Source organism: Cygnus olor, chromosome 3 (genome assembly GCF_009769625.2).
Source record: "Cygnus olor isolate bCygOlo1 chromosome 3, bCygOlo1.pri.v2, whole genome shotgun sequence".
Taxonomy (NCBI): domain Eukaryota; kingdom Metazoa; phylum Chordata; class Aves; order Anseriformes; family Anatidae; genus Cygnus; species Cygnus olor.
The window spans coordinates 71,992,511-72,014,851 of NC_049171.1; the positions used below are offsets into that span (position 1 = coordinate 71,992,511).

At 38.7% G+C, this 22,341-nt stretch overlaps 1 protein-coding gene across 1 annotated transcript in view; it reads right to left on the reverse strand.

The window, feature by feature from the left end:
- Nucleotides 1–54: 54 nt before the first annotated feature.
- PLG (plasminogen) overlaps nucleotides 55–22,341 on the reverse strand; it is a 29,661-nt gene continuing 7,374 nt past the window's right edge. The window contains exons 4-19 of the mRNA XM_040552545.1: nucleotides 19,037–19,151; nucleotides 18,076–18,215; nucleotides 17,366–17,486; nucleotides 17,125–17,243; nucleotides 16,216–16,378; nucleotides 15,491–15,621; nucleotides 14,551–14,716; nucleotides 13,612–13,778; nucleotides 12,572–12,720; nucleotides 10,556–10,649; nucleotides 8,942–9,062; nucleotides 8,098–8,172; nucleotides 7,598–7,738; nucleotides 6,357–6,463; nucleotides 5,288–5,433; nucleotides 55–4,098 (exon numbers count right to left, since the gene is read on the reverse strand). Coding sequence (XP_040408479.1) covers nucleotides 3,937–4,098; nucleotides 5,288–5,433; nucleotides 6,357–6,463; nucleotides 7,598–7,738; nucleotides 8,098–8,172; nucleotides 8,942–9,062; nucleotides 10,556–10,649; nucleotides 12,572–12,720; nucleotides 13,612–13,778; nucleotides 14,551–14,716; nucleotides 15,491–15,621; nucleotides 16,216–16,378; nucleotides 17,125–17,243; nucleotides 17,366–17,486; nucleotides 18,076–18,215; nucleotides 19,037–19,151 — 2,117 coding nt within the window. The 3' untranslated portion in view covers nucleotides 55–3,936. The remainder of the gene's footprint in view (nucleotides 4,099–5,287; nucleotides 5,434–6,356; nucleotides 6,464–7,597; nucleotides 7,739–8,097; nucleotides 8,173–8,941; nucleotides 9,063–10,555; nucleotides 10,650–12,571; nucleotides 12,721–13,611; nucleotides 13,779–14,550; nucleotides 14,717–15,490; nucleotides 15,622–16,215; nucleotides 16,379–17,124; nucleotides 17,244–17,365; nucleotides 17,487–18,075; nucleotides 18,216–19,036; nucleotides 19,152–22,341) is intronic.

The following is a 22,341-nucleotide window of genomic DNA, read 5'->3' on the forward strand; positions in this document are numbered from 1 at the left end:
AGAAGACATGACGTCTCATGAGGGAGGGTGCTGGTCAGGGCAGCCCTTTCTCAGGTCAGGAGGGATGGGACCAGGAGATCCTCACCCCAGTCTGCTCCTCTCTCCCAGTGACACTCTGTGACAAAAGCCCTGCCCATTGAAGGTCTTTCTTAAATGTGGCAGCACTCCTCTTCCTCCTCTCCTGTTATGTAGCTGTCACAGGGCATTAGCTCTGCAGGGCAGATCATCCAACTGCCCATCACCGCCTCCTCCCAGGCCCCGCTGGGGTTTGTGTGCCAGACATGCTGATTTTTTTTTCTGTTCTAAACTCTGCCCATTTCTGAAAACCAAATCACCTCACTCTGTAAAGGGCCAAGCTGACTCGCAGAGTTGCTCTTCTCCACATCATTGGCCACCTTTCTGCCTTGGGTATAAGTTATTTGAGATGCTGACAGAGATGTTTAGCTGTCTTGGGAAAATGAGCAGGGACAAGACAAGAGGTTTGGTTGTGGAGGGAAGTGTTAACTGGACCCAGTTGTTTGAAGCTGACCTGTAGCAAAAGTGTTTGGATCTGTGGCTCTGCAAGCAGACAGCTGGCACACCCTGCCTTTGTTTTGGTCCCTGTGAGCTTCTCCACCAAGTGTTGGGGCCTGGCCAGAGCCAGACTGTCAATACACTCCTTACAGTGAAGGACTTGAGAGTGGCATCCAAATGATGTACTGTTAACAATGGAGAATTAAACCACAAAAGAAAGACATTGAGCTGTTGTAGAGGGCTTTATCAGCTCAGAACAAAATATTTGGCATAGGAAAATATGGGAATGGGTTTTAAGGCTTTATAACACAAATGAGTGATGTTAACATTAAGGTCAGTGCAGCTGAATGACTACTGCTGCAGTCTAATCATCTTAAGAGCACAAGAAGACTGCTGTGCACAGGGATTTCCTATGGTGAGGAGTATAGCAGGCATTTCAACAGTTCCTGCCTTTTCCCAGCAACTGCCCATACCACCAACCATGCTGGAGGAAAACAGGATCTATATCAGTAATCTCAAATCAAAGTTTGCATGCTTTGAACAGTTAGCAATGAAGGTCTGTCTTTCAAGGCTATTCTTAATTTCCTCTAAGGCATAGTTGGAGGTCAATAGCATGCTTAGCAAAAGTCAGTAGTGATCGGAAGGTATGAAACTAAATGCATGTGTCATAACATCTGGCAAATTGGTGATTAGCATATGACCTGAAACTGGAGTTACTGCTGCGGGCGGGAAACTCCTCCTACACCAATGTGATCATCCTCTGGCAGCTGTAAGCTCCCCAGGGCTGGCTGGCAGAGACCAGCCCCGAACTGGAAGCCATGGTCTTGCACTGCCCTGGTGCAAACCCTGGGCAAACCCACTGCTGTGTCTCAGTGTGGGGTGGGAGCACAGAGCTCAGCCCTGGCTTCTTGGCAGCCAACCAGACCCCACTGGCCCTCGGGAGGCATGGGGAGGTGCACAGATGTGATGCTGGATGAGCTAAGCCTTCCCCTTCCCTTTAATGCTTCTCCTTCATGAATTTTGTTTCATTTTTAAACAGTTTCTTAGACACTGCAGCAGTCTGGGAAGGACGGTGAAGATCATTCAAAGCTATCATTCATTGACAAAGTAATGTCAATATTATTTGCCAGCTGTTGCTGTTTGTAGATGACTGAAAGGTGCTTGAGAAGTGAGAGGGGTGAAGGCTTGTTTTCAGCCTTTTGGATTGTGCTTTGTTTTGCATAGCACCATATGTTGCTTGGAAGAGGATACAGGTAAAATATTCCTGTACGTAAACTAACTAGGAGCAGTGTCAGAAGATTAAGTTTATTTATTTTATAAAAACTCATTATGTAGAGAACATCAGAAAAAAGGCTGTGTATGTGTTCTGACTTTAATACAATAACAATGAATGGCAACAGGAGGTCTAAATTCAGGACAAGTTTATATTCAGTAATGGCTCCTGTGCTAACTCTTACCCATAACAGGTAGATTTTATAAGATGGAGAATCCTGTGTCTGTGTGAATTTGGGCTGCCCCTTGAAGGTTGTGAAAAGGGTAGTAACCTGTTAGCACGACCAGGTGATGATGGGGTTACACAGCCATGGGTGAGTGGCAAACATTGCTAGCTTTAGTTGTCTTGCATGTGCTAGACACCTCATTCTAGAGGCTCAACGAATGATGTGATCTGCATAGCCACCAACAGATCGCCTTACCAATGCCAAAGACACAAGTTCAACATAACCACAGGAATCCGGGAGCTAACTTCTTCCTGTCTGCAAAATGTTTCCTTAGACCAACAAACAGGTGAATATGCTTTTTGGTCCAAATGTGTCCCTGTCCCCAAATTTGCCTTCATCTAGTAATGAAGTAACTTCATTCATCTAGTAACTTCTACTAGTTTCTACAAATGGTTAGTAATAAGTACAATTAGTGATAAGTGGTGATATATATTGCCATTGACACTCTCATAGAAGGAAAAGGTCACAATTTACATGCTTTAAAGAGTTATCATTTAGGTGGGTTGTGTGCAGCCTCTCAGGCATGTCTGGACATTTCTAGCCAGACTATAATCTCCCATTACAGTCTACAGGGAAAAAAAAACAAAACAAAACTGCTAGAATGCAACCAATCTCCTCCATGGGCACTTGTTCTTGGGGGAAGACATGGAAAATGTGAATGCATTTCTAGGGGGCAACATGATTCACAAACAGCAGCAACTTATTGGACAACTGAAATCAGTTCTTTTTATAGCATGTTTTGGAAGAAAAATCTCTTTTTAGACAACAGAAAACAGACAATAGATGAAGAACAAAGAAAAAATAATAAATGTAAAATGAAACATAAAATCCCCATAATGGAAGGAGAGGTAACTTCTGAAATGCTTCATGGTTCAGAAATTTGTCATTGCTTGGCAGAGAGACCAGGAGGGCTTTTTCCTCTAGTGTGTGTAATTGCACATGTATATTCAGCAGATCAGCACTGAATTTTGGGGGTCTTTTCTGGTCTTTTCTTTCAAACATCATGAAGAAATTTGCCATTATAACACCACATAGAAGTAGCTGTATTTTAAGAGATGTTGGTGTATGGGCACAGATTTCATTTCCTGTAACCACAAGCCTGTGTACTTCCTTTTCTTTTAGAGAAAAAAAAATACAAGTAACGATTATACAGTAAGACAAAGTTATATAGTGAAACAGGACTGGTACTGTGGACAATGAAAGTTTATAATATGTTACATGCATTGTCATTACTTGCTGTAATGATTGACATCAGCTATTTCTCTGTCTTCACTATGGACTAACTTTGTGGTCAGGGTTTTTTTTATTCACTGTTTTATATCTCTGATGGTACAGTTGTACTTCTGCTGACACATATTTATATGTCAATAAAAAATATGAAAATACAAACCAAATGTGTTTGCTTCTTTTTCTTCCGTTCTATGTATTTAATGCTATCAGAAATATCTAATAAAACTTCACAGGCATAAAAGACAAGTACAGTGAGTTTCTTCTTTGCTTTGTGTCACTGAATTGGTAAAAGGATGAAACAACTCATAGAAAATGAGAAGTATTCTCCTTTTTTTCCCTTGCTTGAGACACGACATCTTTGGAAATTCAACCTTAGAAGAAAAAGTCATTGTAGAGTCTCATATAAGATTGAAATGCAGGTGTCCAGTTCCAGTTGATGTTGTTTTTTTGACAAGTATTTCAAAGGTGGGTAGGTCTATTGTCAGACATAGCAAACCACAGAATATATAGAAGGAGGGTAACACACCATCAGTTGGGTTTCTTGGCAATAAACATTAACTTATAGCAATTTTAAATGGATGATCATATTTATTTTAGTTTTTTAAGGAATGATTGTAGCTTTAATATTGCACTTGGAATCTTGTATTTCTAATGTGCACACTGCTTGCCAGGAGAGGGCAGTCCATACCCAGTATCAGTTGTTTTCCATTACGCTCCTAATCCAAGGAATATAATTAGAAACTCGAACATAAACTCCAGGTTTCATGGGTTGGGCACAGCCAAGGCCCCAAGAAGTGACTCCATGTTGGACAAATTTATCTTGGTCCAGACAGACTAGAGGTCCTCCACTGTCCCCCTAAACAGAGTGAGAAAGAACAGGATGAAAGACCAGTATGCAGAGTGGCACTCTCACAGGAGGCACAGAAATAGAAATATCTCTTGCATGAGAGGTCTTCACATGTTATAAGAAGGCACTGGAGCTTTAACCAGAAAGGAACTTTCTAACACATGCTGTAAAGTTATCTCTTCTTGTCAACTCTTCTTGTCAAATAAATGTCAACATTTATTTTTGAAATAAGGGGATTTGTTGAGAAGGAATCGTATTGCCCTTAGTAACTGTTAATCCGTGCTTCCTTCCTCACTCTATTCTCTGAGGTGCTTACGGCTTCACGGTCAAAGACCAAGTGAGTGCATGCATTCAAGACATATTTATTAAGACATGAATGCACATCCCTCAATGGCTTGCTTGACCATCACCGTACTTGTGTATAGGGTAGCTGTGCTGTGTTGGCAGTGGTGTTGACTTGCCTACTGAGGCAGGCAATCTGCTGGTTTTGGACTTCTTTCCAGAGTCGTCTCTAGCTTTTCAGGGAGGAAAAGTGTTCATTTTGACTCAGTATGTTAAGCATTTCTAAGCCTTTTCATGAATTTAAATAAACCGAAGAACTAAATTTCAAAACATAGAATTTCGGAGAAGCCTTCATGCTGTGCTTGTGAGATATTGTGAGCTATTGCTAACCGTATTCTTCCTTTTCAGCAAAAGGAAAGTTCAGCATGAAGATTGCTTTGCATGGAGTGACTTGTACAGGCATTGACGCTTGGTAACTAGTTGTTCCTTTGGCCTTTGGTATGCTTAAATGGCAGACTCCTGTCTACTGATCCTTTACTGCTAACTGGGATGACTCGGATTGTTAACTGAGCTAGCTTTAGTATTGGAGCTAGTCTAACTGAGACAAACAAAGTGGTCTGGAAAAAACATCAGACCATTAGTCATTCTAGGCTGGTTTCCATACACCTGGCTCAGGCTGCCATGTATTTCCATGTGCTTTGTAGTTCAGAAGTATCTGAAAAATTACCTGCCCCACTTCCTAGCAGCAGATGAAGGAGCAAGGAAAGAATAGAATCCACATGCATTTTTCAGCTCTTAAACCAGGTGGTGTGGCAACATCATGAGGCTAATTTTAAGCCTCTAAAGCACAGAAGGCAATGCACTATTTGATCTGAATTCATTTACAATAAAAACTGATACTCACAGAATTTCTTACCTGGCAACTATCTGTGCCTCCATGAATATTCCCAGCACAGAGTTCATGATTTTTGACTTTCCCATTCAAAAATTCAGGGCGGTTGCATATTTTATTCTCAATTACAGGGAAACCAGTTTCTTTTAAGTAGCCATCACCCCCAGTTCCTTTGCAAATAATATATATTAAAATAATAATAAAAAAACAGCACAATGAATGACAAAGGTAAATGAGCATCTCTGCAAAACAACTTTGTGATAGGAATAAGCAGTAAAATAAGTGTAGTGTTTATGCACTATGCACGTACTTTCCATGCATAACATAGAGTGATTCCAAAGTCAGTAAGTGTTATCAGCATCATGGCACTTACAATCCTCTACCACCCACCAAAATCCGCATTGCACTGCTTGCCCTTACTGCTCCAACAGTAAATCCGTACGGATTCAGTATGCACTCTATCTGGGGGAGTCATTCCCAAGCCATTTTATTTGTCAGTATCTGAGAATTTCTCTCTGTGGAAGAAAGCAGGTAGGAAGTAGGCAGTTGAAAATGGCATGATGGGCAGAAGCAAGGAGACAGAAGATAAGATGCTCTTCTCAGACAAGACAAAGTAGGAGGTGTGAAAATGTGAGCATGTTTATATTTGACTGAGACCTTCTGAACAAGGCTGGTTGGGAGAAAAATCACTGGAGAGAATGAGCAAACTCACTTCATGTGATTAAGAAATAGCCTAAGTCTAGAAAAACTTTCCTTCTGACTGTGTAAAAGACCACTTAGGGGAAAAGCACAGTGAACTGAGAAATAAGAGTAAATATGCCCTTAGGTCTGATTCTTCTCTTTTAGTACTGGTTTAGGGAGTTTCAATTTACATCACTCTGAGTGATTTAGGAGAATCTAAATCAGGAGACACTGGAAAGAAAAGCAGTACCTGATGAATTGTGATGAAGCATCATAGAATTATAGAATCATCTAGGTTGGAAAATATGGACACCTACAAGCTTTTTTGAGTGTTTTTGGCACACAGTGAATATATTTTGGACACAAGTATATACCAGAAATGGAGCTTTCAGGTGTGTTAATTCTCTCTCACCTTTTGTATCTCCCCAACCTGTCACATAGCACTCCTCTCTTCCTCCTAACACAGAATTTTCTTTAGGCAAGCAAACTGGGATTACATGATTATTGATGATTGCTGGGCTGAAAGAAACAAACAAAACATTCATTCAGGAGCAATCATTAGAGCATTTATACTTCATACCACCTTCAGTTTTCTAAAGAGATTTTATACAGTCAGCCTTTTTTTTCCCTTGAAATCCTAAGCTTCAGGTAAGTGTTTTGTTTTGTTTTGTTTTCTTTTTTCTGAAGTGCAAAACCACCTTTATCTTAGGCTATAATCCCACAGAACATGATACACAAAAGGAAAAGATTTGAAATGGAGAACAGTTAACTTTAGACATTAAAATAAATAAATAAATAAATAAATAAATAAATCCAAGAGAATGTGTCTATGTAGGCTAATGAATAGATAACAAAGCCTAGCTAACTCTGCCTGCATCCAATCTGACTACTTATAAGTCACTTTCAAACTGGACACTGTTAGCATAAAGCAGAGTCCGAGTCCATCTGACTTACCTTTGGGTGCAGCTTGTTTGCTAGGCTCCATTAAGAAGCCACGCTAATTGTGCTATGTTTTGGATTTGCATTACACCCATGGAAATAAAAGCACAAGCACAACATGTTCATATCAGCTTGTAGCTGTATAGGTGTATTCCTCTTGATTGCACAGCATGTTAGAGAGAGTTTCATGCCAATGGAAACATATGCAAGCAGGGCCAACCAAGGGTATTGTATTAAAAGTTCATACTACTTGCCTGCACAGAGGACAACTACTGGAAGAAATCCCCTCACTCTATCATGGAAAAAGTATGGGTTTACACATATCAACATTGCAGCTTTCAATCCTCATTACCTTACCAAAGTAGAAGTGTGTAGGGAGAGACCAGAAGTGAAAGCTCTTCTAGGCACAACCTCCTTCTACTCTGCTGCCTCCACCTTGCCTCACAACAGCTGGCACCAAGCGCATTGCCAGCCTGTGTCACCATCCCTAGCCATCCTCCCCTCCCAAAGCAGCCCCTTCCCTTTCTGAAGCCCTGCAACTGAATTACCTTGGTTTCCACTGGAGTTTCTGCAGAAAGGGAAGAAAGAGAGGGCCACAACATGTAAAGAAATATACATTTCAATGACACCCACAACCAACCACTATTTAGTAAAAATAGAGGCACACCAAAACTGTCCTGGCAGAATGAAGGAATACTTCAGGTGAAACGATACCTCTTCAGTTTTAGTAGAGCAATGTCCACTCTGTGTGGCTCCTTGAACAATTTCTCAACATCTATTTTCTGCACCGATGGCTCTGATGCTGTTTCTCTGTGTAATCCAAGATATACTTTATATGCAGATGGCCGTGATGACCTATTGGAAATGATTGCACACAGTGAGCTGATGAATGCACACCCAGGATGTAGAACTCCTATGACATTGTTGGGCACCTTCTTCTATCAAAAAAAGAAAAGTAAAGCATAAGCTTAGTTTTGTAATCCCTTATTATGGCCCACAAAATCAAAGCTTGCTGGAGAAATGTATCACTTCTCACTCCTTGTTTTTCACTCAAAACTCTGCTTTAATGAATGACGAATAGCCTTGGCTCAATTCTTGTATGTGCAAGCTGTGCAGAGAGACAGCTCAGGTTGGTTATTGGGCCCATTTTGTTTCTCCTCTTATTTTCTATCTCATATTACTGAATTCTGATGCAGACTACAATGGATACTTACTTTTCTAGGCAGTGAGCAGCAGTAAGAACCCACTGTGGGTCTATCAGAGTTCCCCCACAGAAATGCAGGCCATAACTGTGATAGAGCAGAAAAGCATGAAAAAGGGATAGGTTTAAGGTGGGCAAGTCAATTGTACATCACTTCAGTTCATCAGTTAATCCTTCTAGCACAGCTGTTACAAACTAAAGATCTTATTCTGTGTTTTTATTAAGAATCAAGCACTTTACTTTCTTTGAACAATATTTCTTACAAGGACAGTAGTGTTGTGTAGACATTTTTATGAAAACAGCTTTTTTTTTGATTATTATTATTATTATTGACCAGTGTTTTTATTACTGGAAAGTCTTATGCACACAGATGTATACTTTTTTAGAGATCATGGCTTTTATCCAGCTCTGATCCCAGTCAGAAAGCTTTGGAACTGGCCTTGATTCCTAAGCAAGATCTGTAGTAGCCATAATTCAAACTGTTTCCTCACCTTGTAGGATACTGATTCTACAGCAGGATATAGTAAGAGATTTAACTTCTTTCTTCCTTTTAGTGAAATAACAGCATTTTTCAAATTAGCAGTTGTGTCTATTCTATAGGCATTTGTCACAAAAAAATTGTATTCTTGGATATCTAAATTACCTTCTAAAAGATTATCAAACAATCTCATTTAGAAGAAATGTATAGCCTAATAAAGTTTATTTTCAACTTTTAGTTTAGAGGCATTTAAGCCTTCTACAATTTTTAAATGCAAATTAAGTTTTCCCTTAGACTGTTGCAACCATGTACAATAACATCCCGTGAGATGCAAAAGTTCCTTGATTGTGAAGCCTAGTGTAATGGGGAATGGCTATACCTTGTCCGGAGACTGATTTGCCAGGGCCAGGAGTGTGGATGTGAAATACAACCAGCAACAATCCTTTGAGCACACAACTTTTGTCTGAACTTGGATTTCCCACACTCATACTGAGCAGGAGCTACAGAATAAGGAAAAAAAAAAAGAATTCCCTATGAGGAACTTTAGAGTATTTGCTGTATGTATTCACTCTGCACTCAGAAAACTAAAAGTTGAACCTCTTATACTTATCTCTTCAGGTTTTGATCTGCAGGCAGTTATGTACTACATACCATCTATGTTTTGTTAGGTTACCTTCACCTGCAACACTTAAAAAAGTCTGGTATTTTTTTTTCTCATACGCTTCTTGGTTTTCAGCAAAATACAAGATTAAAACTCCAATGAGGTAGAAGAAAAGGAGTGCAGGGAAGAAGAAAACAGAAAGAAGAAATAAACTCTCCCAACATCTTTAAATGTATTCTTACAAATGACAGCAATGAAAAAGCTGCAGAGCCAGCTGTATTCAAACTAAACTTAGTGGTACAGCACATGAAATTCAATCCCTGTCTCTGTGGAAAAAAATTCTGTCCACTCTTATGTCAGGCTTCAGATGTCTCTGAACTATTCAAAAATGGCAGATTTTATTTACTCATGGAAAACTGACTCTTAACAATATGGCATATAGATTTGTTTTTGTCAGCAAAAGGAACTAAATAATGAAGCTGAAGGAAAAAGCATGTTTCCTCTGCTTTTTAAGTGAACAAAAAAAAAAGTATTTTAAAAAGAAATTGGATCCTCAAAGTGAAGACAATAATCATGTGAAAATGTGTTTTTTCGCCTACGAGTCCCAGCCAAACACTTTCAAGGCAGCAGTACTTTTATAGTTACGTTATGTGCAAATTATAGAGCATCTTATTCTTTGTTCCATTTTGGGGTTTTGATCAGAGGTAAGTAAACATATAAGCATATTTTCTGTTGCTTGCAGCTGAGAGGATAAAGCGTCAAGAAAGTCACCCTTGTTTTGAGTGGGAACTACTTCCTGGCCTGGCTTTTGTTGTGATGGACATGAAAGGACTTGAAATCAAAATGCAGTAAAACATTATGACTACCTACGTTGTTACACCATCTCATTCAGAGTTCTGAACTGCTTTATTAAGAGTAAAAAAGACAAGGGAATTTGATTAAATATTGGGGGCCAGAAGAAGGACAATCTGTTTTACATCCAGGTCAGAACCAGTCACATGAGCAGGGGATGCAAAAATTTTGCTGAGATAAGAGTATCCCTTGTTCAGCGTGGCCACACACATCTTATGACTCAGTTGTGCCAGGTGACCAAGCAGGAGCAGGGACAATTTCTGCAGGACAGCCATATTTTGAAGTACCTGGCAAAACCCCCATGGGCTTCAGTGTGCTCCAGGAAAACCTTGTGCTCTGCTTGGGGATTTTGAGGAGTAAGCACTACTCTTAAGAATTCAGACACTGTTTTCAAGCATTACTTCCCCACAGCCTTAATATATCTAAAGCTCTTTCACTGTCTTAGAATAGTCTTTCAGATTAATCACTGAATGTTCTCCAGAGGTCATAAAAGATGGTCATATAAGAAAGAGAGACACTAGTCTTTAAAGGAATAATTACGGCACTTGGGAATGTCACAGTACTCCCAGGCTTTTCTTGGGTCTGTTGTGTAGCACCAAGGTCCATTCACATCTCCGTCAGGATTTCTGCAATACTGTAACAAAGAATGAAGATACCAGCTATTAACAAGAAGAGGAAGAAAAAAAAATACCAATGCATGTTTCAGAATAAAATCAAGTTAAATTTGGGAAATAAATTTCAATTCCTTACTGATAAATGGTTTATATTTCATTAAAAAAAAAAAAAAGAAGTTTCATTTTTCTATTTTCTCTGTGAGTTTTAAAAAAGATAGTAAAAACAAAATCTCTTCAACTGTCTCCTGGCAGCAAGCTTCTCTAGAGCAAGCTTGGATTTCTGACCTCTCAAGAAATGTAGATCTTGACCTAGAGGTTTTCTAAAGCACTAAATTGTCTACTCCTACTTCCACTGTGGTTAGCAGGAACAGCAGTGTCAGCTCTGAGGTCTTTTCACACCCACTCTGTTTTCATGATTGTGGGGTAAGTAGGTATTGTGTAAGGTGATCTTGCACAACTTAGTGATCCCTATGAGTCCCAGGGGCAGGGGTGTAGTGTTCATCCACACGTAGGGTGCTGGGTTAGCTGAATTACTGTGTAGGGTTCACAGGCTGTGCTGACTAATCTCCACTCAGCACAGATACATCATACAGTTGCAAGCTCTCACATGGAAGTGTGTGAATTTAGGCAGTGTCATCTCAAATCATGTCCCACCATCTGCACATGCCTTTATTGACCACCCTAAAAGACAGCAAGCAAGACCACTTGGCCCTGCAGCAGCATCTCACTCCTACAGGCTTAACACAATCCTGGTCTTCCAGAACATCTTCACCCTCTGTGCCCTGCCCAGAGCTAGTGGTCAGTAAGTAATGCAGAGAGGAGAGGAGAAGGGGTATAGACAAACACAGACTGCCACATTGCTCACAGAAGTTAGCAACAAGAAAAGAAAACAGTTTGAACTCCTGGTCTCTGATTTCCCAACGCAGTCTCCTCTCTATTTCAGAAATTCTACCAGATACTTTTCTAATTATAGAAGAAAATATACTCTGAATTATAACCCATGCCTTAGAAAAAAGGAGAGGATAATTGCTTTCCTTCTACAAGAGTCCCTACTAATTACTCTATGCAAGAGCCAAAAGGTTATGGTGAACAGCTTTTCATAGAGCATTCCCCCAATCTGAGCTGGAATTCAATACAGGCTATGTGATGCTATCAGAGAAATGGCTAAAACAAGCTCTAAAGTTATGTACCTGGAAAAACAAAACAAAACAAAACAACAAAAAACCAAGCCAAACTAAAAAAAAAATAATAACAAAAACAAGCTGGCAGCATTATGCAAGCTCTTTATATCGCATTCACAGCTAGCCACAACTGGACAAGTACTGTATGTGGGATGTTACAAGCTGGAAACATACAGCTGGAAACATAAGATCTTTTAATGGGTACACATGTTAAGACTAGAGATGAAGTTTAGAGACGGAAAATGAGTTACAGAATGGGTCAGAAGCATGTATGTCCTTGCATGATGGGCTGCAGCAGAAGTTGGAGGGCTTTGTAGGGGGAGGGAACTAGTAAAGGCTTAGGGCTGCAATCCATCATGTATATATCTCAAGGAATTTGGACTGAACAATGAATCCCCCACATCTCACCTGTCACTCTTGCTACTGAAACCTATGACCCTGGTGTATTTTTTTTGGCAGAGGAGGCAGAGGTACTGCCCACAAACCAACTCCAGATAATCCTCAGCAGTGGCAAGAAGCAAATGCTGATCTGAAGTCCTTTGACTATGCTGCAAAAGCATTTGATGTTGCTGCTGGGATCTCTGTGTGTTCCAATGAAGAAGAGACTGCTCATGTCAACACGAATTAATGTGATCGGGTTCTTGGATTAAACTGAGGAAAACAAATCAATTTGCAAAGACCTGGCATGAAATGCTTGCTCAGGGGCCACGAAAAAGAGGAAAAGCTCAATGACAGCAAGTATTAAATGAGCAGCTGCTTACATTGTTATCCAGGCCTGCTTCTGGATGAGTCAAGGGAGTGAAATAGTCATGGCTGTGTGGTCTCTGAGACCTCCAATCTTGACAAGTCCTGCCCCTTGCAGTTTTCGCTATCGTGCCACGATAATCTTTACCATTTCCATTAATGCATTCTGTGAAGAAAAAGGAAAAGGAAATGACTGTTACGATTGTCAGCTGTGAGCTATTGGGCCACATCCATTCTTGATGGTGGTGTAGCAGAAATAAATTTGAGGAAATGTTATTAGGACTTATATGTCCTACTTAATATGTGTACATGGAAAGAAGGACAAGGTAGTGTCAATGGTCTCTAGCAGTCACATTTTAATTTGCTTGCATTTGAAAAGCTTTCTTCATGATTATGAAAATTATAAATTAAAGAAGCTTAGATTCAGCTGACCCCTTCCGACTCCATAAGCCAGGACCACAAAGGCCATGCACTCATGAAGTCTTTTCCTTATAGGCACTGATACCAGTTCATCACCATGTTTTACAGTACGTAAAAGGCAGTAATACACAGTCAGCCAAAATTATTAGTTTTCAACCTGAAGAACAGGACAGAATAAAAAATGAAAGCTGGATACAACAAAGTTGTATCTGAACTGAATTCAAAAGGCCAGCTGTTGTCTGGTGGGAAATGGAGCTCTGGAGGTATGAATGCATGGCACAGGAAAAGATATTCTTGGAACAGTTTCCAGCAAAATGCCATGACCTCCATATTTATTGTCACTGCTAGTAGACCTCCCACCAGAGTGTAGAGACTATCAGCCATTTGTTTCCTTGTGTTTTCAATATTGCCTGATATCATAGATGAAAGATCCTATATTAATCTAAAACTGAATACAGAAAATATCCTATAAAATTCTGCAAGAAAGTTCATTAAGTGATGAGAGTGAATAAGGTATTATATTAAATTCTGTAATTATTTAGAATTCTCTTTCATTCTCACTAAATTCTATGACTTTTGCATAAAAAGCAACTTGCTTTTTACTGTTATTCCTGAGGGGAGCAGAAAGTATTCTCACCAGGATCTGGTTCCAGAGTTGTCTGAGGAGGTTTCGGTAGAGTGATTTGTAAATTGTCATCACACCTCTTCAGGTTGCAGTACTCCCATCTCACACCTGGGTCAGTGGTGTAGCACCACGGCCGGCTATCAGCATCTGGGTTTCTGCAATAATTCTGCTTCAGGTCCCTACAAATGCAAGCATATCACATGCCCATCCATGCCACAGGTCTGAGAAGAACTTGAAAGAATATTTTAGAAAGCAGGACTGGAACAGAGATAGTGTATCTTTTATCATGTACAATGTCTAATAGAAATCTTATTTCCAGCATAAAGAAATCAAGAAAAAAATAATTTTGAAATTAAAATTTAATTATGAAAGAAAATTTAATTATGACAAGTACTCATTCACTATTGAAGGCATATAGTACTAATACAAATCCAGATAAGAAAATGCAGATATGTATATTAAAGTTCTAATTCTTTTTACTTTTATAAATATAGTAATAGCTTTGAGGAAGACATACCTTTTTAAATTTCAGAATAAATAAATACTAAGTGTTAGGAATAAGAAAGTCACTCATCTGTTCCACAAAGCTCTAATGAACTGCAGACTAGGAAGCAAAGACTCAGGAATAAACTAATGTATAGAAATAGTTTGTTTCAGTGTAAGGGAAAGTTTATGAAAACTTTTTATTTCTTTAAAAGCAATATAGAAACAGTTAGTTAACATTCTAAAGCATAATAGTAACAACTGTGTTTTGTTTCAAGATTATATTAAAAGATAATCTTTCCACATTAAAAAAAAAAAAAGAAAAAAGAAAAAAAGGAAGGAATGATTTTTATCAAGTATGCTCCCTTGTCAACTTTAAAATCACTGTTGTGTAAAGGTGCTAAAAACAAAAATGTGTTTATGAGTGGTCATTCATGAAGGAAACATGGAAATGGGAAATACACATACGCATTTGGGAACCGATCTGACGTTTTATTGTGACGATGTGGTGACATTGAGTTCCAGGCTTGACATTTCTTTCCTGTGACAGTGAAAGACGTTGTGCCACGATAACTCACACCATTGCCTCGATAGCACTCCTCAGTAATTTGAGCTTGCTCAGGCCCATCAACAGCTGTAGTGAATAACAAAAATGCTTCCCTTGAATCTTTATACTTGGATATTTATATGTGAACACAGAAAGCCAACAGAAGACAGCAAGCCAGAATACTTCACTGACTGCCACAGCATGCTCCCTGTAAAAAAATCTTTCTCAAACTGTAGATCAAAAAGAAGACTTCCAAAATGTTTGTGAAATTTCATGATATGCTAGATTTAAAGCACTTGTACATCAATTATACTGTCACGCATGCATATTTATTTCAGCTAACAATCAAAATATTCACACATGGATCAAGATTTCTCCAGACTACGGGAATGTCTGTGACTACCACACATTTGCATGTGAAATAAGCGTACTTTCTGTAAGGAGAATATCTTTTTGATTGCTTTTAATGAAGCCTAGGTACAGTGCTTATAAATTACCTTAGGTTTTGCTTTGAACTCAATTTGTAATGAACTTGCATGTAAAGCTAATTAACTTTTTCATGGAACATTTAAAATTTAGAAGGGGAAGGAACCACCATCCAGTAAAAGACAAATAAGTCTGTTACTGTAATTTTTCCCAAGTTGGGTCAATAAGTGGCTTAATACTTTCTCTGCACTTCTCCATCAGACTGAACATACCAGCCCCGTCTCCACACCGGGTTCAGGAATTCAACTACTAGATAACATTATTGAGAGTTACAGCAATAATACAACTCAGCAGAGGGCCACCTAAGTTTGTTTTGCAAAAAAAACCTCAACAACACTTCACTTCCCTACTGCAGATGTCTCCCATTGTTCTTACCAGCAGTGTCTTGCTCTACTCCATCACAGGAGGGAATGGTGCAGTATTCCCACCGAGCAGTTCTGTTGGTGGTGTAACACCATGGCATCTTCTCACCATCAGGGTTTCTACAGTAGTTTTCCTCTAAATTCCTGAAACAGAAAACGTGGCCAGGAAAAGCCTCTCATGGAAACTTGATAAAGGTTATGAACAAGGAGGGAATGTATCTTGCTGCACAGTTTACTGCTGTATTTACATCTGGGTAACTGCTATAGTCATTTACTGATGCCATTTACTAGATGAATAATTGCAATGCACTGATGTTTTGGATGTGCTAAACCAGACACCTGCTGGATGGGTAGATGATTTGAGGATTATACTTCATGTAGTACTTTGAGGCCAAGAACAGTGCAGCAGAAACATAGAGTGAAAGTATCTAGCCATAAGCAAGTATCATAATAATTACTTTCTTATTTTACATAGTCTTGCTCAAGCAACAATACGGTAAAAGGATGAACTGAAGAGGGAAAAAGATAAATAAGCAGAGCTTTAAAGTCAGAAGAGGACATGCTAGTACCCAAAACCAAGAAGTGAATAAAAATAGGAAAACGTGTGAAAAAAACAACTGAAAAGATGATTGGCACTGGTGTAGCTTGAAAACTCTGCAACACAGTTGAAGAAAAATGAAGTCATTCTGTGCCTTGATACTTCTCATGGGCAGCGAATACAGGAGAGGTTTCACTTACTTGCAGGGATAGTTTTCAGGAGTGCGAGCATGTCTGTGAGGAGATTGAGCACTCCAGTGCTGACAGGTATTTCCTGATTCAGTAACAGAGATCGTGCCTCGATAGTCTTCTCCTCTTCCTGATAGGCACTGACGTCCTGGTGCAGGTTCTGGTGGGGGTGTTGCTATTGCAAAGTTAAACACAGAGTTTTATTAGGTCAGATTTATAGCTTTTTTGGCAGGTAAGGTTTAAAGACGAAAATGTGTGGGAAGTCCAAAATGTACAGAAAATATCTAAAAAGATTTTCTTATCTTTTCTGTCTTTGATTTTAACATTTTTACAAGCAGCCAGGAAACAACACAACAGAGTGTTAGCAGCCCCATCAGAACACATTTGGAAAGTGAGCAAATGGTAATATTGTGAAGAAAACTGGGGTGAAAGTGGCAGGCACATCAGATACAGGTGTTGGTGCAAACATAAAAGAGGTGTACTCTAACTGGTGAGAGTTAGGGGCGACAAGGATGAGGTCTGGTGAGAAGTCCCAGGGAAAAGTATGGTGGCAAGGCCAGGCCTTCAGGGGAAAAGGAAATTGAACCAGAAGTGAAAAACAAACAAACAAACAAATAAAACAACAAACATAAAAGTTTTTCAGAAAGAATGGAACTATCATCAAAAAGGGAACACAGAAGGAATACCTTTGACAGAAATCTCTACCCTCAGAAGAGCTATCAGAGGCTCGTTTCAAGGTAATTTCATTTTTTTTCCTTACTTTCCTGTTTTTTTGAGTTAAAAGTCAGTGTTTCTTATTCTTTCCTCTTTTTTGGGGGGTAGGGTGGGGGTGGCTCTTCTGTTTGTTCTAGCTTTTTGCACCACCCTGAACAGAAGGTGTCTAGATGTATTCGTGTCTAGAACTCTGTAAGTCAGACTCACTGCAACGAGGAATGTCACAAAATTCCCAGCGTTTATTCGGGTTGGTAGTGAAACACCAGGGCCGGGGTTCACCATCAGGATTACGGCAATAATTCATCTTCAGATCCTTCTCTGGAAAACTGAACAGGAAAAAAGAAATAATAAAGTCACTAATGGCTAGCTGTAACAATTAGCCTGTCTGGGGCAAAGTGGTCTTCAGGCTACCTTGATGATAAATGTCTCATCACAGAGTCTGACTCACTTTTCAGGGAGGTATCCGTGAGAGTGAGGTTGCTGGGAGTCCCAGCGCTGGCACTCAAGTCCAGATGTTGTTGTTGCAACTACTCCGTGATAGTTTTCTCCACTGCAGTGCATGCATTCCACTGTAGGAACAAGGCAGAACGAAGACAAGAGAAACAGAAAATTCCTGTGAACTGATCCATAAACATTCACACCCACTTCACTTGACAATCAAGTCTAGTCATAACCCATGGCTGAAAGTCAGCCTTTTTTGGCAAAGTAAAAGCTTCTTTTTCTAGGTGAGTTGACTTAAATTACTTGATTACTTTTAGAGTATTCCATTTAAAAAATACAATACAGACTATAGTTCTTGAAAGAGATGAATTAAAACTTCTGAGTTATAACTGAAAATCTATGCCTTGCTCCTATCATGTTTTATTGACTTTTGCATTAGCAACCATCATTTGCTTCAATTCTAGGATTAAGATATAAGAATATATTTTTATAACATTCTTTTGACTAAGTAAAAATTGTTTGTATAGCTATTTTGGCAGACTTTTGATATCTTTGTGGTTGCTGTTGAAAAACTTTATGGAAATTTCCAGGCTGAACTAACCTCAAATTTGGAACAAATCTTCAATTAAAAATAAAAGTGTCAGAATAAATTCAAAGTCTTGAACACATCTAACACATCTTCCAAAAAGGGGTAAAAATTTGTATACATATCCTGACCTTCACACTCTAGGATGTTACAGTAATCAAATCTCGTATTAGGATCTGTTGTGTAACACCAGGGTCCCTTTTCATCATTATCAGGGTTTCTGCAGTAATTTTCTTCCAGGCCTGCATTAGGGTGTTTTTCAGGTGTATAACTGAAAAAGAATTAAAATGGGATTAGAGAATAACGGAAATAACCCAATTGTTTATTTGAGGACTCTAGAAATGAAATCTGTATCTGATGACCATTATGAAGATGTCATTCATTAGAAGTCTCCTAACAGCTACTGAGTGCCTTAACTGAAGGGTTACCAGTGCCGTAGCTGTATAATTCAGGAAATGTGTTGTTTTTAAAGCCAGCAAAGTCTTTAATACTTGCATTCACTCCAGCTATCCAGTTTCCAGTAGTTTTTGCTCAGCCAAGGTACTTTTTAATACACAGAGAAAAGTCTTCTTTGGCACATGTTTCCAGGAGATACTATGAGAAGTACTTTGCTGAAATGTGAGAGCTCTCTCTGACCTGAATGCGTCAGTAGACGGTTGCTAAGTAAACCTGGTTGGTTGTTTTTCATTAAATACAATAAATACTGCCTTGTTGATTGTCTATGGATTCACCAATAGAATGATGTACTCAGTCTCATTTTATACCTTCAGCCAGGAGAAGAAATTGCCCTGCTGAGATTAATGAAAAATCCTTATTGAAGCAGAACCAACAGCTTCCCTGTCTATCATTTTGCTCATGTAATGACTACAAAATTAAACGCAACTGCCAAGACTGAAAAAGTCCCCTTTGATCATTCAGCCCCAATTGCAGGTGTCTGCGTTCCAATTCAGATTAAAGAAGAAAATTATTGTAGGAAATTATTTTATAAAAACTTGAACACCAAATGCAGTGCTTATAAGACTACTCAGCACATATAAATGGCTTAACAAAATTAAAGAAAAACATGAAAATACAAATATGAAAAGGCCATACTTAGGTTTATGGGGTATACTGTCAGACCACTTCTGGCATGGCACACCCTTCTGAGTTTTGGCTTCTGTTCCTCTGTAATTCACCCCTTTCCCCTCCTTGCATTCTAGAAGATAAACTGACATGACACATGCATAATTAATCAGTATCATCACATTTCTTTTGGAATTTAGCATATACAGAATCAATTTTTTCATTAAAGTTCAAAATTCAAGATAAAATACAAGATAAAATGGACAGTTGGTTGAAAGTGCACATTATACATGTTTTTGTACCCTTAGCTTTCAAAACTTAGTAGTCACTTCATAAAAAAAATAAATAAAAAAAGAAAAAAAAAAAGAAAAAGCAGAGAAAGAATTACCAATGAAACCCTGTCATTATAATAGTCAAGGGGAGTATTAATGTTGACATCAGCCTGATGTTTGCATTGGTATCCTTGAAAACATTAAATTCTTTTAAATTATTAACTTTTACATAAAATTGGACCTGAAATCTCGAGGTTGTCGCTTTTTTCCTGGCAGGAGGAGTGAGCAACCACAAATCTACTGCAGCCTTTAAGATTTCTCTGGGGGGTCTGAACAACCATCTTTCCAAGCAAAGAGCTGATGACTGTGACATGAGAGCTGGCATGCAAGCGGTGGCTCTGCCAAGGCACAGCAAAATGGACTTAGATGTCTGCAAGTTCCCTTGGAGCTTCTGCATCTGCAGTTTAGGGAGAGTCACTGCCAGGCAGTATGTCCTCTAGCTTGGAGAAAGAAGCAGGAAACTCAATAGCTTCTCTGCCCAAAGCAGTGGGTTACATGATGTGGTTCAGCAGCAATACTGACTTCAGGTATTCCTGGCTCCCCACTGCATCTTCTTTTCCCAAGGCTTTGTCACAGCATCTGCACAGCTGCATTAGTGCAACTGTTGACAGGGTCATGCTGTTAACAAGACCTAACGTGAAAGAAAACTTCCAAAAAAGCCTCACAGTCTATAGCGATAGAATATCCTCAGTGAAGTTATGGGGAAAAAAAGCAAAAGAGTGGGTGAGGAATATCACGCATCCATAGCAAAGCAGAACTTCAAACCCTCATTAATTTTCCCTAACACTGATTAGTGCACAATTCTTCCAAAATGTACTCTGTGCAGAACCCATCATTAAAATTAACGTATAAAAAAAATATGTCATAAAAAGTTGTTTCAAGCCTGGTCCACAGTGCAGACTCGTGCAGTCTCAGTGCTTGTACATTCACTGTCTCTGAGTTGAGAATAATGTCAACTTTGTTCTCTTCTCAAACAGCCAGTAAAGGTTAAATGGCAAAATCTATCAATAACCCTCCCCCCCCACCCCCCGACTTCCCCCAAGTCCAAACATGCTGGCCATGAGATTCCCAGATTTTTCTTAGTGCAATTACCTTTTGTGTTTATTAGCAGATGAAATAAATCATTTTTATTAGTCACTTATGTGTTTAGTTAAGACAGGCTTCATGAAGCATTTTTACTTTAAAAATATAGATTGCATTGAAACAACAACCTATTTTTTTATTTTTTATTTTATTCTATTCCCCCCCAACCGGAACTTTGGCATTCTTCACATCCCCCCCCCTTCAACATTTTTCTATGCACAGGATATGTTTCATCAGCCAGTTCCTCTCTTCTAGCTGCAATAAAGCAACTTCTCTTTTAGGTTGTGACCTGGCTCGTCTCAATCTCAATGTTTTTAAGCTACACCCAAATCAGATATTTGTGGAGATCCAGTTTTGCAACAGCTTTTCTCATCATTTGTTATTCCAAAGCTGATGTACAAGCACAAGATTAGCATACACCTGCAGAAAGACTGTCATTTTACACTGATCTGCCTTAACAAAAGTGAAAAGAACTGACACTTGAATCTGAAAATAGTTCCAGATCTTCTGTGGGCTGACAGGTAGTTTAGAACTAGATTTATGAGGCTACCTTTAGGCCTATCTTCACTTCAATGTATGTATATGGGCAAGTTTACTCTAGAAACTTTAGCTGGAAGCCATTTGGAACCCTCAAACAGTTTTGCAATAAATTAACATTAAAAACCTGAATAACTGAACATTGAATCAGTCAAACACTGACTCTTTCTGTTTGCATAAACTTTTGACCGTTTATATAACCTTTAAGTTTCTTTCTGTCTGATGACAAATAACTAACTTTGATCCCCAAACTCAACCCATGTTCCCTTGGGTTAACTATTTACAAACAGGTATGTGCATAGCAATCCCCAAACACTAGATTTAATTCTTATGACTCTTTCTATAACCCAGAGAAGGTTAAATTCCTGTTCTATACCACATGCCATAAGAAAAATAATTCTGAAAACTCTGTGATTATTGTTATTATTATTACTGTTATTATTAATAAAGGCTTCAGCAATTGTATTGCAAAAATATCTGGTCATGTGATAGGAATTTCCTTGAAGTATCCAGATGGCAGCAGGTCCTAGGGACAGTGAAATGGTCTGTCTAGGTAAAAGCTTCATTTTTCTTCTTCTTTTTTTTTTTTTTTTTTTTTTTTTTAACTGATTTAAATGATGTTATCATTAGAATGGACACATAATTAAGACCCTCTGGAATGAAGAGATGAGCAACAGAGAAACTATCTGACACATACACACCAAGGGCTACATTAACGCACTATCTAATATCTCAAAACTATCCAAGAAAGGATGTTTCACAGCTTTTCCCACAGCTTTACTGTACTTATGTGTATATACACAGTCATGCATATATATATGCGTAGTCAGGACTTTATTATGCTTTGTAGGAATCTTGGAGATGTCCCCCACCAGTAACCAAAAACTCATAAACCAGAAAACAGAACAACTGAAATGAAGCACATCTTTTGCTTTCTCTGGGTAGATGTGCAAATTTTTGACATTCTAGCTCAGTAAAACTGCATTTTTTTATATCAAGAAATTAAAATCCATGCCTATTATCACAGAAAGATACCATAACAGATTATCTCTGAATATTGCAGGACTGTTATCCAGGTTCTAGTGCCAGTGAATCCAAATGACGTCTCAAAAATGACAGGGTAAGCCAGAATCACAGTCTTCTGATCACAGTACTGAAACAAAATCACTAAGGAGTATTTCAAAGTAAGTTATTTGTTCAGTTTTTGAATTTTCTTACTTGCTAATAGATCCATTCTGTTTTCATTCTACAATAGCAGATTGTTTAGTATTCTGCAGCAGATCGTTTAGTATTACTTAATCATGGTTCTGGGAAATTCCCACCAGCTTCTGATGCTATAATAAAAGCATCTTATGTTCAAAACATCAAATTATCTATCAGTTA